Source organism: Carlito syrichta, unplaced genomic scaffold (genome assembly GCF_000164805.1).
Source record: "Carlito syrichta isolate Samal-C Ts95f unplaced genomic scaffold, Tarsius_syrichta-2.0.1 Scaffold306912, whole genome shotgun sequence".
Lineage (NCBI taxonomy): Eukaryota > Metazoa > Chordata > Mammalia > Primates > Tarsiidae > Carlito > Carlito syrichta.
This window is the reverse complement of record NW_007251008.1, coordinates 110,634-129,311: the sequence shown is the minus strand read 5'-3', so window position 1 is coordinate 129,311 and position 18,678 is coordinate 110,634. Positions and strand designations below refer to the sequence as shown.

The window sequence follows — 18,678 nt, the reverse complement described above, 5'->3', positions numbered from 1 at the left end:
ATGCGCACTGCACTCCAGCCTGGGTGATAGAGTGAGACTCCAACTCAAAAAAAAAAAAAAAAAAGATTACGAGGCTCTGTTTATTCAGGAATTTTTATCTGTCCATTTAAAATGTTTTATTAGTTTCTTCATCTGGGTCTTGCATATTTTTATTAAATTTATTCTTAGGCTAGGCTTGGTAGCTCAGCCTATAATCTCAGCACTTTGGGAGGCCAAGGCAAGTGGATTGCCTGAGTCCCTGGGTTCAAGACCCACCTGGGCAACTTGGCGAAACTTCATCTCTACAATAAATCAAAAATTAGCCAGGCATGGTAGCGCATGCCTGTAGTTCCAGCTCCTTGGAAGGCTGAGGCGGAAGGATCACCTGAGCCCAGCAAGTTGAGGCTGCAGTGGCTGGGAACGTGCCACTGCACTCCAGGTTGGGTGACAGAGTGAGACACCAACTCAAAAAAAAAAAAAAAAAATTTATTCTTAATTACTTTTACATTTTGACTGCTACTGTGAATAGGACCTTCTGCTATGTATAGAAAGGTAACTGGTTTTTTGCCTATTTTCGGTTTGGCCACCTTACTAAACTTTATAACTCCATGTTTAAAACATATTTATCAAAATAATACCTGTGTTTGATTTTTTTAAACTATTGAGAACTTCTAGAAAAGCAGGTCTTCTGACCAGTCTTGCAACCCATGACAATAGTTATTACAATTTCTCTCCTAAATTTCCAACTGATTCTGTTGAAATGTTCCAGGTATGCAATCAACTTATCCGTACATAGTAATAAATTGGTATTTCTTCTTTCATGATGTAGTCCTACTTCCTTTTCTAGTCTATTGCCTTATTACTCCAGAAGAGGGTTGAGTGATATTGTTAGTGGCAGGCCTCTTGGGCTTATTCCTGACTTAAAGAAAACCATCAGTGCTTCCCTGCTATGATGATCGCCAATAGCTTTTGGTGAAGAATTCTCATCAAGTTAACATTTCTATTCCTAGCTTAATAAAAGATTTTTCTTCTTCTTTTAATCAGTATAATTAATTTGGGATTTTATCAGAACCTATTTTGGCTTATTGATTTGTCTTCTAATATATTATATCTTCTAATATTAAATCAGCCCTACTTGATCTCTGTATATTATTGTTTTAGTATACTACTGGATTCTATTTGCTAATACTTTATTTAGGATTCTCTGGCCTATAATGTAAGTGAGATTAACCTATATTTTTCTTTCCTTTTTAATGGCATCTTTGTCAGGTTTTAGAACAGGGGTTATTTTAGCCTTTTGTAATATGCACACATTTAGTTAAATAATTTCAAACCCCAGGAGTCTTTCTCACTACCCTTTCCTTTTTTAAATGGAAACCTAGCTCAACAATTACAGATCCAAAAAATTCACAAGCAGTTCATGCCAAGTCAGAGTATGTCAAGGCATGGAGAAAGCTTATCAGGTAACCAGAAATCTCCATCTCCAGTTAATGAAGAAATGTGTATCAACCAACTAAAGCCCATCACATTCTGGAGATCCAAGAAGAGAAGTGCCCTTAATTGGTAAGAGTAGTAAGCAAAAAGAGAATGAGGGATTACCAGAGCCTATCATCTACTCTTTAAGCCAACAATAAACTCTTTACCAAAATAAAAATCAAGTCTGAGGAATCAAAGGAAAGCCAGCTGAGAAAACAGAAAACACATTTCCAGCCAAATCCTAAACCCCTCAGGATGGTCTGAGCCCCCTGAAGCTAACGCTAATCACATCAGATTTCAAGGCATCTACACTAAGAAAAATACTCCACAGGATGCAAGGCGAATGCCATGTGCCACTTTTCTTGTTTGTGGACCACTCAGACACCTACAAGTTGTGTCATCCACTCTCCTCCTGGATGGACTCAACAAGTAAGAGTATGCTCAGTATTAAAGTATCCTGGGATAGGTAATAACTGAAATGGTATGGAAGGCAGTACGAACCACGTACATCACCAACTCTGAATAGGGGGGCACACAACACGGAAGGAAAGAAGCCTAAACTAGTGTCTGGGTCTTTTAATCAAAGATACCTAGATTTACAGAGTTCTGCTGAACATCAGAAAGTATTGTTCAGAGATATATCCAGGTACTCATAATGAGGAACAGTTTAACAATGTCAATATTATTAATGTTCTTATTAAAGAATTTATAAAATGAAGTCATAGTCCAATTTCTATTATATAGTTTGAGGTTATGTAGTTCCTTTAATAATTTAATTCTACAGATTTACACTGTAAATAATCAGAAGTTTGCTTTGTGTTTAAGTTAGAATGTATTCATATGCCCTAAATATAAAGAGAAAATGATATGGCATTTGATAATATCAAGTATATGGTAATACTATCTTAATCTCAAATAGGCCATAAAAAGTTTTGAAGAAACATATATTTGGGGGGGAGTGGAGTGAACGGAGCTTCCTTAAATGTCTTCTGTACTCCTGTTCAAAGGAGACAGTCAACACTGGTTGGGGGTGGGTGTGAAAGCATCAACAAAATGTTTTATATACAGAGTTGGTTTTAATTCCTTACTTGTAGTCTAGTGTCTATGACAGTCATCCCCTGAGGGATTTCCAGAAACTATCTGAGCAACAGTGCCACGGTTAAGACCTCTGCTGTTTCTAAGAAGTCAAGTGCCTCACAACGTACGCATCACCGATGACACAGGGAACCCCATCTCTTCCCCCACACAAAGTTGTATTTCTACCAGAATAACTTGGTTTTGGCATAGTGCTGTCCAACACAGTAAGCAATAGCCACATGTGGTTACTAACCACTTAAAATGTCCTAGTTGTGATTAAGCAAAAGAATTTTACATTTTAAGAATTAAAATTTCAATAACCACATGTGACTCACTTTTACTGTACTGGGCAGTTTGTTTTTCAAAAAGATGTATGTGTGTACACATACACGTATATGAATCATGACAATACTTCCTAAAAACTTTAAAGTCAGGAAAAGAATTACTTTAAACGAACATACAATTCAAGGTGGAAATTATCAGCTCCAGCGTAGAGTTTCTTTTTTTGAGTTGGAGTCATACTCTGATGCCCAGGTTGGGGTGCAGTGGCACACTCACTGCCACTCCAGTGTCAACCTGCTACACTCTGGCAATCCTTCCACCTCAGCCTTCCAAGTAGCCAGAACTACAGGCACGTGCTACCATGCCCGGCTAATTTTTGATTTATTGTAGAGGCAAGGTCTTGCCAACTTTCCCGGGCTGGTCTTGAATTCATGGGCTTAGGCAATCCACTTGCCTCAGCCTCCCAAAATGCTGGGATTACAGGCTGGGCCACCGAGCCCGGCCCAGTGTAAAGTTTCTTAATTACAGGATACAGACTAGGTTCTCCTTTTGTCTATCCTTGTTTCTTCTTTATATGACTAGGAAGAACAGTCATTTTATTAGTGATCTGTCCATACACTTATGATCAAGGATACAACTTTAAATAAGGTCTTTTGCCTTGATTAAAGTAGCTAATACTAGACAGGCTCAGTGGCTCAGCCTGTAATCCCACGCTTTGGGAAGCTGAGATGAGTGGATTGCCTGAGCCTGCGGGTTCGAGACCCTCCTGGGCAACTTGGCGAGACCTCATCTCTACAATAAATCAAAAAATTAGCCGGGTGTGGTAGCACATGCCTGTAGTTCCAGCTACTTGGAAGGCTGAGGTAGAAGGATCGCTGGAGCCCAGCAGATTGAGGCTGCAGTGGCCGGGAGCAGCCACTGCACTCCAGTCTGGGCGACAGAGTGAGACTCCAACTCAAAAAAAAAAAAAAAAAAGTAGCTAATACTCATCAAGAAAAAAAAATATTCAATCTCTCAAAGTAAATGTGAATTTTAACAGTCTTAAAATTAAGCAGGGTCTCAGACTTAACTGACAGTTATATCATCAATAGATTTTTCAAACTATTATCATACAAAAGAACACCACTGTAATTTTAAAAACATTCCTAAGTATTCTTTCTTCCTATAATAGATACTATGGGATATCCACAGAATACTTACTTCATTTAGTCAGAAAAGGTTTTATTCTAGACCCTCTTTTAAGACCAGTCTTAAAAAGAAGAGAAATGTGAGAATTATTTTATACTTCACCTAGTATCATCATATGGCAGACATTCTTATTAAATGAAATTCTGGGGGGTAGGAAAAGACATTCAGGTTTGACTTTTGTCAAGTTACAAATGGATTCATCAAAGATATTAACCACATAGCACATGCAGATGGAGCTTATTAATCTATTCAACTGTTCTTTTTTTTTTTTTTTTTTTTTGAGTTGGAGTCTCACTCTGTCGCCCAGACTGGAGTGCAGTGGCCGCTCCCAGTCAGCGCAACCTCAACCTGCTGGGCTCTGGCGATCCTTCCGCCTCAGCCTTCCAAGTAGCTGGAACTACAAGCGCGCACTACCACGCCCGGCTCATTTTTTGATTTATTGTAGAGATGAGGTCTCACCAGTTGCCCAGGTGGGTCTCGAACCCGCGGGCTCAGGCAATCCACTCACCTCGGCCTCCCAAAGCACTGGGATTACAGGCTGAGCCACCGAGCCCAGCCCTATTCAACTATTTAAGCAAAAAAAAAAAAAAAAAAAAAGAATTTGAGAACATTAAGATATCTTTACCTCGTAATGAACAAACTGGTCCATTTTCTTGATTCTTAGAGCGCTTACTTCTGAACTGACTTGGAATATCTAATGAAAGGTCTTAAAAGGAGATAGGAAAACAAAGAGCTGTTAAAGGCATATAACTGTACTCAAAAAAAAATTTCAAAAGCAGATATATTCCTAAAGATTTCTCTTTACTAATTTTTCAAAGGAAATAGTAAAATTACTATTTTAATCAAATATCATATATCTATATGCCGGATGTCTTACCTAGGAATGGATCAAACTTTCTAGATTCTGTCCCACATATGAGGCAGTTCACCTCATTTTGGAGAACGCCTCCAAATATAGCCGTGACAACAGTAGATGCTCCATTTCTGAAGAAAAGCACCACATAGGAAAGCATCTCAGTGAAAAACCATCTTGCTAACATTTATAAAACAAAAATAAATATTTGTAAAAGCATCTACAGGTGACCTCCTTTGAGAGAATACATACATCATTATATTTGTTTTACAAAATAGTATTAAAAGTTCTAAACCATAAACATATACTAATAAGAGGTTTAAGCCACTGGCTTCTCCCAAACCCACTACTTTCTCCAGGAGTAACTGACACAGGCCATGTGCTATTACAGCAAAGAGATCACATGTGTGACTATACGTAGGGCAAGATGACCCTTCCAGCCCCTCTCGCCAACATATCCCTCAGAAGAGAGGAAATTGCCTTTTATTTGAATCTTTGCAGGCCTTTCATATTACAGGGAACTCTCACATTTACTTGACTTTGAACATCCTCGATCTGAGATTTTTTAGACAATCAGATTTGGGGAAAAGGAGGTAAAGAAATTTAATATAAGCCGGGCATGGTGGCTCATGTCTATAACACCAGCACTTTAGAAGGTTAAAGCAGGAGGAGAGCTTTTGAGACTAGCCTAGACAGCATAAGGAGACCCCAGCCTCTATTAAAAAAAAAAAAAAAAAAAAAAAAGCCAGTTGTGGTGGTGCATGCCTGTAGACCCAGCTACTTGGGAGGCTGCAGTGAGAGGATCACTTGAGCCCAGGAGTTAGAGGGACTAGGAATGACCCTTTCATGCTGATTTAACATGCACAATTGCCTTTAATTAAAATGAAAACTGCTTCACTCAAAAGTACATTTAAGCTCAATGTAGTTCTTCCTTCAGAATCTCTTCCTCTGAGAAATAGATACTAATCAGGTTTTGGCTATCTGATGTGTATGGCATTAAGTTTAGGTGTACTATAACTTAAAACAAGGTTTGTAAATAAATTTCAAAATCATGCCTGTATATTATAACTGCAACCAAAAGTGTTTACACACTGAGGGCTTGGGATCAGCTCTTATGCTGCCAGGTCCTTTAGCTGGCACTATGACTTTCTATGTACTAACAAGAAAACACCTGCCACTTATTTTTGCCATGCTGCCACCACCCCTACCTCCACCTCCAACAGGGGTAGGTATGCGTTTGTACAAGGAAACACAGATATTTCACAGTAGACCTTTTTATATTTTTAGCAAATACCTTAGATCCTGAAATGCTTTCTCCAACGCACTGAAGGAAATCTGAATTTTTAGTATTTGATTGTTTTTTGTTTCTGTTCCTAACTCACTAATGTAACTTGCAATTCCAATTCTTTAACATATCATGAGAAGGAATGGATTAATACTGAAAACTCATAAGGTACTGAAAGAACATTCTATGAGTATTACACAGTATGGTTTCACAGGGTAACCTCACATGAACTATCCTCGACAGAGCCCAATTCAGTATTATTTGTGTATGAAGATGCCATGATGAAATACACAACAGAATTTTTCACTTCATGCTATTTTTAATTTGGTGCTAGCAGGAAGAACAATTCTCCCAGGTCACAGGTTCTTCCTGTTCTGTGTTGACCTTTAATTGGAATCCCACTACTAGGACCGAGAGGGACAAACACTTTGAGAAGTATGGTCATTCACATTGGTTGCTCTTCTCTAACACTGCCAGATTAGCTATGAGGCTGCTTCATCATTAAAAAGATCTAGTCTGGCCAGACACAGTGACTCAAGCCTGTAAATACCATCACTTTGGGAGGCTGAGGTGAGGGGACTGCCTGAGCCCGTGGATTCGAGAACAGCCAGGGCCACTTGGCGAGATCTCATCTCTACACTAAATAAAAAATTAGCCAGGCGTGGTAGCACACACCTGTAGTTCCAGCTACTTGGAAGGCTGAGGTGGAAGGACTGCCTGAGCCCAGCAGGTCAACGCTGAGGTAGCAGTAAGCATGCCACTGCATTCCAGCCTGGGCGAGAGTGAGACTCCAACTCAAAAAATAAAAATAAAAAAAGACCTAGTCTTACTAAATCAGATTTATGGACTGCCATACAATACCACAGCAACACTTATTTGTTACTTACTCTTTTCTTTCTTTGGGAAGTTTTGTCTTCTTGTAAATCCCTTTCCTGTATAAGTCAATACTGACAAAATTTTTCAAAAAATTTAAACAAAATGAGACTACAATTGACCAAAATCCAGGCTGGAGAAATACAGTAAATCATGCTTCCCCAAGAAATATACACGTTCCAATCTCGATGTATTATTTTAAACTATTAGTACATGGGAAGCTATCCAGAAGATGTGTTTTGTTCCTACTGAGAGGCAAGAAAAAATTCTGAAAACTTACAAATGCCTCCGTTTCATTTAAGAACAGACAAACTTTAGGAAAATTCAAGTCTAAAATGGAACTTTAGAAAAATTCACATTCTGACCGTTTTAAGCTTTTGTTTTTAGTGAACAGATTTAATTTTTTTGTTTGTTTGTTTTTGAGTTGGAGTCTCACTCTGTCGTCCAGACTGGAGTGCAGTGGCCATTCCCAGCAACCACAGCCTCAACCTGCTGGGCTCCAGCGATCCTTCCGCCTCATCCTTCCAAGTAGTTGGAACTACAGGCACGCGCTACCATGCCCGGCTTATTTTTTGATTTATTGTAGAGATGAGGTCTCACCAAGTTGCCCAGGCGGGTCTCGAACCCGCGGGCTCAGGCAATCCACTCACCTCAGCCTCCCAAAGGCGCGGGATTACAGGCTGAGCCACCAAGCCCGGCTTAATTATTTTGATATATGAAAATTAAGTCTCCTAACCATTGTTCAATACATCTGGAGGAAAATCTTTTAAATGCTAAATTGTATAAGTATTTTTTACTATTTTAAGTTTTAAAATAATCTATACCAAACATACCAATCAGCACTAAATCAAGATGCAAATACAGGATGCCTCTGGTCTGAAAACAAGAGGCATGTGGTCAGAAAATTCAAGTGCACAAAAGTTTCAGCCAACATCCAGGAAGCCCTTCTGCCTTCCAGTATGAATCGAACATAAAGTTAACACCAACATAAATATCTAAAAGATAAAAGGAAACTAAATCTTACATGCAACATTTGTTACTTGCAGACAGAGTAGAATTCTCCTGCAGAATTGCCGAGCGGGAAACACCATTAAAACCGCCCTGGAGTTCCAAGTGTAGGTGGTCCAAAAGGTAGCGCATGAATTCATGGGCGTCCTGCTGCTGATAGCCCCTGGAGCAAACAGAAGCAGTCACGTGAGGCTCTGCCCACCCTGCCTCAAGGGGCAAGGCTGGGAAGCAGTCAGCCAGGTACCCTCACCTCACACCCGCCAGCTCCACAGGCAACACTGCACCTGTCTTCAAGAAAGAATTTTACTGCTTAAAAATAAGTTTGCAAACCAAAAATTACTAGCGCTAATTGGACCTGGAGTGGTGTCCTCAACTGTCCTCACTTCAGCAATGAGGAAACTGAGGGGCCAAAAAGGGGGCATGTAACTTGCTTGAAGTCAGTCAAACAAGAGTAACCAGATAGGCCTACACCAGCCTCTTGTGGTAGATGCTGCATCCTCCCGCTGCAGAAGATGCTCAGATGTTACAACTGCGACTCTTACCTGCACCAGAAAACCAGGTGTGAGCCACCACCATAAGACAGAAGGAATTTAAAACTAACTCCTTAGATGGAAAGATACTGATTTTTAAGCACTGGGTGAAAGGAAGAAAAACTTTACCTAAAGAATTAAAAATGCCTAACATTATCGACTTGTATCCTAACCTCTGATTCAAAGACAGCTTTTTTTTTTTTTTGAGTTGGAGTCTCACTCTGTTGCCCAGACTAGAGTGCAGTGGCACACTCACAGCCACTGTAACCTCAACCAACTGGGCTCAGGTGATCCTTCAGCCTCAGCCTTCCAAAGTAGCTGGAACTATAGGCACATGTCTATAGTTGATTTATTGTAGAGATGAGGTCTTGCCAAGTCATCCAGGCTGGTCTCGAACCCGTGGGCTCAGGCAGTCCTCCCACCTTGGCCTCCCAAAGTGCTGGGATAATAGGCATGAGCAACGGCACCCAGTCCAAAGACAGCTTTTTAAAAATAACATACTTTTTAAAAACTGCATACGTGACCAGCCTGAGCAACATGGCAAGACCTCGGTTCTACAATTTTAAAAAAATGCATAGACTCATATACAATTATGCTCTATCCTAAAATTTAAATATATATGTAAAATAACATTCTTAGGTTACTTTTTACACCACATTAAGATACGAAACTATAAGGAATCCTTATACAGATTAATGACAAGTATACAAGTTTCGTTTTCTGTCTACCATAATAAAGGTAGACAGGAAATGAAACTTGTACAGTTAGAAGGTCTGGGGAGATTTATTTAGATAAAATAAATCAAGCAATATTAGATTAAGTTCTTTTATAAAACTGAATAGCAAAGACTTCTGTCTACATGTTGCCAGCATAGAAGGTTTTCTTTAACCTGATCTTCTAAATCGTAAGTTTTTCTGGTCTGGTCCTAAGAGTCAAAACTTCCACTATTCTTCTGAGAGATGGTTCCATAAACATAATTTCTTTCAGCCAGAATTTCCCTTGATATTACAGATTATAAAAATAATCTCCCTAATCAATGGAACTTAAAGTCAGAAGTCACTTCAGCATTTCATAGCTTTCTCTAAACTATTTGGCAACTAAGTATCAATATATGTTCAACTATTTCTTTTAAGGCTATTATGAATAAAAATGCTAAAATTCACAGTCAAAAACATTCAAAGTATTTGGTAGTTCCTTTATATATCTATCTAAGGAGGTGCTTTAAACATTTTGATACAACATCCATTTTTACCATGATTCAAAGGTAAGATCAGTATTTTAGGTAATAATATCTGAAATTCTATCACATACAAAAAATTGCATTCTCTCCCCCAAATAACTTAATGTCTAAGTCATAATTTTCCTAAAATGTTATGAAGATCAATAATTTATGGCTATAGCAATTTGCATTTTCATCAGGTGAACACATATCCAGCACTTTTTAAAAAACAATCTGCCTAATGTACAGTAATATGTTTCTAACTATACCATGATTCGTTTCTTTTATCAAAATACTTTCGTTTCTAATGTTTCCTATGCCAGTACAGCATCTTCTTTAACCTACATGAGATCATGGAACAACTCAGTTGTTCTATAAAGGTAGATTATGAATTTCTGTTTCAACTTGTGAAATCAACCAGAAAGTCTCTACTTCTAAGACTGAGACTTTTTCTGATTCAGACTAAAGAGACATTTACAGTTCTATGTTTAAACATTGAAATATGTCATTTCATTGACTCATCTGAAAACCTAAATAAAAATGTTTTATTTAGTATGTTAAATTCAACAAATTTCAGTTATCTTTTCAATTATTTCCCAAGTATACAACCTGGACTTCGGAATTTACTCTGTAGTCAACTTAGATTTTTCTTGTTTGAGAATCACAACACTCCTCACATTCAGGTAGTGTTCATGCTTTGTATACATATTTCAGCAATGTCACCCACAACACTGTTTGTGAATTAGTGAGGAAAAGGATTTATGAAGAACCAACTGGGGCCCCTGTGTCAGGCCAGAACTAAAAGAGAAAAGACAACAGAGGGAAGTAACGGTGGCTCCAGTTTTAACACTGTCCCTTATCTTCACTTGTTTGTGACCTCATATAACGAGTATGGTTTCTCCTTAATGTCTGCAGAAGGAGTAACAGGAAATCCATGTCTAAGGATGCTGTGGGACATCATCATTGGAGAGCATACTGCAAATTCAGAAAGCCTAAAGGAGTTGAAACATCCATCCTGAAGGCCCCGAAAGGAACACTGCTGAAACCCTGCACACAGGAGCCCAGCAGCTGACTCTTCACAATGAGTACAAACCACATTTACCCAAATCTTAAAGACAAAGAAATGTTGCGATAAAAAATGATCAAAGAAAATGTTACTTTGCACCTGCTTAAGTGTAAAAAGCAGATATTTAAAATAATGAAACAAACATCCCACAACACAGACACACAAAATATTCATGTGATGCCACTACACACATCAGTATGACATTTATCTGTGCAGAACCGACCTGTTCTGTGTTTCGGCAGCACTAGTACATAACCTATCAAATGGCAAAGACCAAGGACAAGGATTTGCCTCCACAGAATCGAATTTGATCATTTAGAGGGAACTGCCTCTAAAATACATTAGAATTTTAGGTTCTGCTCATATTTAAAATGTCTTTAACATTTGTGAAAGAATTTTAAATTATTATTTTGGGCCAAAATATCTGCAAAATCAAAGTAAGTTAAATTTAGCTATTTCTATCCATCCAGTATTTGGCAACAATTATAGATGAGTTTCCTCAAGACAAAAACTCCAGAAAATGAAAATGACAGAAATGAGCCGGGCTTGGTGGCTCAGCCTGTAATCCTGCACCTTTGGGAGAGTGAGGTGAGTGGATTGCCTGAGCCCGTGGGTTCAAGACCCGCCTGGGCAGGCGAGACCTCATCTCTACAATAAATCAAAAAATTAGCCGGGCGTGGTAGCGCGCTCCTGTAATTCTGATTACTCGGAAGTCTGAGGCAGAAGGATCGCCGGAGCCCGGCGGGTCGAGGCTGCGATGGCTGGGAGCAGCCACTGCACTCCAGTCTGGGCGACAGAGTGAGACTCCAACTCAAAAAAAAATAAAATGACAGAAATGAAGTTGCGTTTTCAAACACATATAGAAAAATACAATAGCACAATTTCTTAGCTCAAGAACTATCAGTTTAAATATGAAATAGCAACTGCGTAGTATTTTTTAAAGTCCTTCTCTATTTACAAATCTCCCAAAAGATTATTGTTCAAGTATCACATGCAAATGTGATTTATTGTCTACAAAAAAACCTTTATGTCATCTATAAAGCTAAGAACAGCTAGCAAATGGAATAATGTTTCAATACTGTATTTGCCCATCATTTCTAAACCTTAGTTATAACATGAACTGATTTTTTTTAAACTAAAAAAAAGTACTGTTTTGGGAAGTCAAGGCAAATATGCTAAATCAAGTTGTACCATAAAGGACCTGATTGGAATTATCAAGAGACTGTCCTGAAGAGTAGTGAGTATTAAACTTGATCTTAAAGAGAGAGGGCCCTCAAGGCAAATCCTACAGGCAGAAACACATGACATACAAAGATACCCGGGCAACAAGCCACGATCATGTGAAGAAAATCTGCAAGGAGTAGCAAAGGCTGTCACAAAAAACTGGCAAAACTACAAGAGCACATACCCAGCAATTCCTCTCTCAGATATCTGCACGTATATGTGAAAGACTATGTGCTGCAGCACCGTGGACCAGGAAAGACTAGACACAATCCATATGGCCACTGGGAAGGGACAAGTGCATAAATTATGATAATCTATAAAACAGTCTGAGGAAGCTCTTGATAAACTAATACATATCATCTCAAAGTAGAAAAAATGGATGACATGTTACCAATTATGTTAAAAATTACATACACATGCTTGTCATGTACACAGAATGTCACGGAAAGGACACACACAAATCTGTTAACTATGGTTGCTTTCAGAAAATAGAATGAATGGATAGGGAACAGAGTAAAGTTAAAAATTCACTATTTTTTTTACCTTTTGAATTATGAATCATGTGTGTTTTCACCTTTTTTAAAAAAATTAACGTTAAGGCCCGGCATGGTAGCTCACGCCTATATTGTCCTCCAGAGGCAGGACAATCGCTGGAGCCCAGAAGTTCAAGAACAGCCTGAGCAACCTAGTGAGACCCTATCTCTACAAAAAAATATTTGAAAATTATCCAGGCATGGTGGCACGCACCTGTAGTGCCAACTTACTCAGAAGGCTGAGGTGGAAGGACAGCCTGAGCACAGGTGGTTGAGGCTACAGTGAGCCATGATGGTAACACTGTACTCCAGCCTGGGAGACAGAGACCATGATTCAAAAAGCAAACAAAAGACCCAAAATTAAACAAACAAACAAACTTTATCTTCAAGAAAAAGGAAAAAAAATTGGGTATATTAGCAAGTCATGAGAAGTGTGTTAAGTAGATACAGACATTGGAAAACATTAAAACTTTGCAGGAAAATTTTTCTCTGCGGGTAACTAGCTTTTGACTGATTACATTTAGGATATATTTTTTTATACATTCAATTAATAAATGAGCTGGGCTCGGTAGCTCAGCCTATAATCCCGCGCCTTTGGGAGGCTGAGGTGAGTGGGTTGCCTGAGCCCGCGGGTTCGAGACCCGCCTGGGCAGCAAGACCTCATCTCTACAATAAATCAAAAAATCAGCCAGGCGTGGTAGCGCATGCCTGTAATTCCGGCTATTCGTAAGGCTGAGGCGGAAGGATCGCTGGAGCCCAGCAGGCGAGGCTGCGGTGGCCGGGAGCGGCCACTGCACTCGAGTCTGGGTGACCGAGTGAGACTCCAACTCAAAAAATAATAATAATAATAATAATAAATGAAAGTTTTTCTACTTCTACATGCATGTTTATTTCAGAGTTCTCATGTTTCATCCCAAAGGATCAAGTTCCGTAGAAATCATCATATGTTAATCAAGAAAAATGGGCTTTCTAAACTTTAAAAAATGTACTTTGGGACTATAAATAAATATAAACGTAATTCAAGACTCATGTGCTACCATCTAGGCATGTTATAAGACTCTTACCCTGCATACCTAACATGACTAACAGTCATAAGAAGGAAGCCCCACCTTCCTGCCTCATCTCTGGGCATTGTGCAGTGACCCTGCCCTAAAGCTTTATCCTAGATCTCACCAAAAGAAAAATTATTCTTTGGCTATATGAAAATGAGGAACAATCTCAATTACTGCAGAACTAAGAGAAAGCCCAGCAAGGAATAGAAAAGCATCCTATTCTCATCAGTGATTAAGGAAATTTAAAAGCACAGTGTATCAGAAGTCACCCCAGAGACCCCATGTTAAATTTCTCTACCTGGTTACCTTTTCTAAAGGTTCTTTCCCTTCATTGGTAGTAACACAGTACTGGAATGTGTAATTTAAGTAGATAGAAACTAAATCATGCTCACAGTTGAGCTACAGAAACTAGAAAGGGCAGAGATGTAGGAAGACTTAGAGGAAATAGTAGAATTCGACTGTATAAAAACATGAGAATGTTTCTAAACCTTTGAAAATGAGGGACCTTGGTCACCATGGAGACCAAGGAGAACAGTGCAAAATTAGTTAGTGGGACTCACTCAAAGCATGAGGACAAATTACTGTTAACACGTCTATTATTAACCAACTCCACAAACACCTGGGTTCTAATTTTGGTCATAACACCTACTAGATGTATAAGATTAAACAAGTTGCTTCTCCTCTCTGTCTCAGTTTTGTCTTCTCTAAAATGAGAGTAACACTTCCTACCTCGGTTGAAATTTGAAGATCAGATTTAAAGTACCTACTGTTTGACACATAATAGGCATTCAGTAAATGGAAACATGATATAATAACAAACACAAATCCCTATCAAGAGTCTAATTAAATGATTATGTTAGAAATTTTATAGAAGTCCAACTAGTGGTAACTTAACAGTCATTTCCCCCTTTCCTACTGAGAGTCAAGACATGCTGAAATTCTTATAAAATTAGTGTCTCCTGAGAGAAGATTTAAATGAAATACATAAAACAAGATTCCTTCAAAACAAAGACCTGGGTTAACAACAGTTACTCATGTCAGATCCTCAAGCCTAGACTTTTCATCAAGGCAACAAATTACAGTTCTTTGAAGTTATTACCTTTTAACATTTCTCAATATTAACAGTATCTGTATTAGGCAACAGGGCAAGATATTTTGCGAAGTTTTACTACAGCATGTTTTTTTTTTTTTAAAAGGAGAGGGATGTACATTAGGCACCAAAATCATGACTAGTGAGAATTCTGACTTGCTTGAGAGGGATAAAATCAGTGGAAAGTGGCAAGGGCTGTTGTCAAACACCGGCAGCACCCCAAGTCTAGTATTACCCAAATCCCTGGGGGTGACTAACCTAGGAGAAGAGGCAGGATCCCTCTGACAGCATACCGGTGCTTCCTACTTGAGGCTAGAGAGAAAGTTGGGCGACATGGGAACTCTCCGGCTACCCAAAGATATGGCACAGCTGCCTTCTGGAGAGCGAGTCCTGATGGGTTGGGCTACAGTCTTCCAAGAGCTTTGGAACTCAGCCCAGAGCAGTTAACATAATACCATGGGTTTCTAGGATTACATTTGGCTTTTTTTAGTATAAAACAGTATATGACAGTAATGGTTCTTTGTAAGATTGTGAAAGAATTAAGGAAATTTTGTCCAGTATATTTTCCTAGTGCACATAAGTTATTTATAAGGGCTTATTTTTATAACAACAAAGTACCCTATCCCTTGTTAAAAACATTTCTAATGTCTATTAGTTAAACACATTTGTTTAGTCAGATGTATTCAACTTCTGCTCTTCTAAAACAACAAAAAACAAAACAAGCCAGTCCTAATTGTTTAGAATATTTAGAATACCACCACTTCATCAGGAATTATTTCAGAGACACTATAAAGACTAACATTAATGTTTTATGATATCTTTCTTTAAATGATACTTACCTAAAATTCGGCATAATCTTCCAAACAACATAAAATAAGGACTCTGGGCTGAATGCAGTCTGGCTGCCTTGCCATAAAGCACAGAGTGTCTTCCTAAATTCTTCCACCAAAGACCTGAAAAGAGCAAGGACAACACCCTCAGCATCCACGAGAGGCTCCCATTTCATTGTATAATGTCCAACTGTTTAAAATGCACAATTTAAAAATAAAAACTTGAAAAGGACTTGGTCTCCTCTGAACTAATTCTAACAGCTAAATAAGAGCATCTTAAAAACCCATGTAAGTAGCAAAAATTTCTGACAAAACTATTTTTCTTTTTTTTTTTTTTTTTGAGTTGGAGTCTCACTCTGTCGCCCAGACTGGAGTGCAGTGGCCGCTCCCGGTCATCGCAGCCTCGACCTGCTGGGCTCCGGCGATCCTTCCGCCTCAGCCTTCCGAGTAGCCGGAATTACAGGCATGCACTACCACGCCCAGCTGATTTTTTTTTATTTATTGTAAAGATGAGGTCTCGCTGCCCAGGCGGGTCTCGAACCCGCGGGCTCAGGCAATCCACTCACCTCAGCCTCCCAAAGGCACAGGATAACAGACTGAGCCACCGAGCCCAGCTTCAAAACTATTTTTTTAACCATATGGTTAACTTTGAGTGTGCCAAACCACTGCCATATATGTATACTCTGGGCTAAAAATCACACACCAAACTATGAAGCAGTGGATAAATTACAAGTCAAATTACTCAAGAATGTACACTTTAAAAACCTAAGCCACTGGCTTTCTCTCCCTCTCCTGCATTCTCCTTCTTGCCCCTCACTAGCACCTCCAGTCTATGTCCACCACTCATCTCCGCCTCAAAGAGTTCACATGGCCACAAGGCTTCAATGTCAGTTCCATATCAATGAATCTCCAGTCCAACGCCAACAGTCAGATTTTCACATGACCCCTCTTATTTAGGTTTCTCGTTTCCAGCAGGAATCTTCTACAGAAGGACCTCTTGCCCTTCCAGCTCCATATATCCTAAACTGCCCAAGTCCCTACTACTCTCTGTACTCTCCCACTCTCGCCCAATATCCATTCTCTTCTTTCCTCATAGAACTAGAAATTCTTTTTTTTTTTGGCTGGGCTTACAAACTCAGAGTAAAAACTCTGAGTGTGTCCAGATTCTGGGAAACTTCTTTTTTTTTTTTTGAGTTGGAGTCTCACTCGGTCGCCCAGACTGGAGTGCAGTGGCCGCTCCCGGCCACCACAGCCTCGACCTGCTGGGCTCCGGCAATCCTTCCCCCTCAGCCTTCCAAGTAGCTGGAATTACAGGCATGCGCTACCACGCCCGGCTGATTTTTTGATTTATTGTCGAGATGAGGTCTCGCTGCCCAGGCGGGTCTCGAACCCGCGGGCTCAGGCAATCCACTCACCTCAGCCTCCCAAAGGCGCAGGATTACAGGCTGAGCCACCGAGCCCGGCTGGGAAACTTCTTAAAAAGAAAGAGTTGTTCTTCACACTAGCCCCTTCCTTCTTCCCACTAGCTGGAAGGACAACGTAATGGTGGAGCTCCAGCTCTATCCTGGACTATGTGAACAAGGCATGCCCTAGAGTTGGTGGAACACAAAGCTAGAAGGAGCCTGGTGATTCTGTCCCAAACAGATAACCTCAAACTCTGACATGAGAAAACAAACTGGATGTTTAATTCACTGTTAATTTTGGTTTTTTATGCACCTGTAGCGGCAATGATACACTTGCTCAACTTAAATTTCTCTGTCTGTATAGCCACTATTCTCTTGGATACTTGATACCTCAGAGAATCACAGTATCTTCCTCCTCAGCCCCTGTCATCTAGTAGGTCCCTGGGATACAAACAACATTTTGACCTCCTAGTTCCTGAATGCCCTTCCTATGCTTGGGGAATTCCCAAACTTAAGCGTCTCAATGGGAGTCAGACCCCACCTCCCACTAAGAAGCAAAAGGGTCAAGACACCTGCTTTCTCAAGTCTCCTTTGCAGTCAGAGCACAGGGATACAGCCTGGGCTCTGCCCAGCAGAAGCAGTTAGTGACACAAAGAAGCAGGGACGGACAGCACCAAGTCCTCTCTGGTGGCAGTGATGACAGAGTCCGGAGCAGCAGAAACTGTGGCATTCACCAGCACCCATCTCCTGCGGCATTCACCAAAACCCATCTCCTACAGCTGGCAATAATGACTCCTGGTACTACCAGGCAATGGTGGCAGGGGTGTCCTCGCAGGACAGTTCAGTGGGTAACTGTGGCTACGCTGCTGCTGCCTTGACTCCAGACCTGATTTCCCACCCACTTAGTGATGGTTTAGCTCACCAACAGCCCTGCAATAGATTCCTTTTCTGCCCCAATCATCCAGAGGCAATTTCTGCAGTCCATAACTAAACTCTAAAGGACACTAATGCATCAGCTACTGCTAATCTTCCCTTAACTTCCATGCCCATATATTTTTTCCACTTCATTTCGCTGACATTCCTACTAACCCGATTAAAGTGTGAAGCCTCCTTAAATGCAGGCACTTTCCAGCTCATCCAGGATGCTGTTACCAAAGGAAATCCCCATCAAGCAGCACCTGCAGTGATATCAATCCCACCCTGCTCCTGGTTCCACAGCTTCCCTGTACTGAGGCCACTACTCTGACATGTTCTGTCCTACTCACCCTCAGCCACCAAGGTTGGACATTGTCAGATTATGAAATGACCCTTTAGAATGTATGGGAATGGGGGTGAGGAAATGTGGGTGGGCAGGCAGAGAAAACATTAAATACAAGGGGTGCCAAAAAAAACTATACACATTTTAGGAGATGTTATCTATGTATTACTTTTTGAAGCTGAATCATATGACATTCGCTCAACCATGCTTCCCCAATTTTTTTTTGGTTTGCCCTGCCTGTAGCATGGTAACACTAGCATTCATTTGATTAAGGTCATCTTTTGAGCAAATGTCATACTTTAAATGTGTACACATTGTTTTTGTCACCCCCTCTATGTAAGGGTTATAAGTCACAGTCCTTCTGATAGGTCTTCTGAACTTCTGAGCCCAAATAAGGCAGGGCCGCACTGAACTGGAATACAGAGCTGGTCCTTAACAATCACTTGTTCATT

At 40.0% G+C, this 18,678-nt stretch overlaps 1 protein-coding gene across 3 annotated transcripts in view; it reads right to left on the bottom strand.

Annotated features, from left to right (window-relative positions):
- The window catches only part of USP3 (ubiquitin specific peptidase 3), a 58,761-nt gene that overhangs the window by 12,861 nt on the left and 27,222 nt on the right, over positions 1–18,678 (bottom strand). For all 3 annotated transcript variants that reach the window (XM_021715246.1, XM_021715247.1, XM_021715248.1), the window contains 4 exons: positions 15,575–15,688; positions 8,038–8,184; positions 4,880–4,986; positions 4,628–4,708 (listed from right to left, as the gene is read on the bottom strand). In XM_021715246.1, the coding sequence (XP_021570921.1) occupies positions 4,628–4,708; positions 4,880–4,986; positions 8,038–8,184; positions 15,575–15,688 (449 nt within the window). The remainder of the gene's footprint in view (positions 1–4,627; positions 4,709–4,879; positions 4,987–8,037; positions 8,185–15,574; positions 15,689–18,678) is intronic.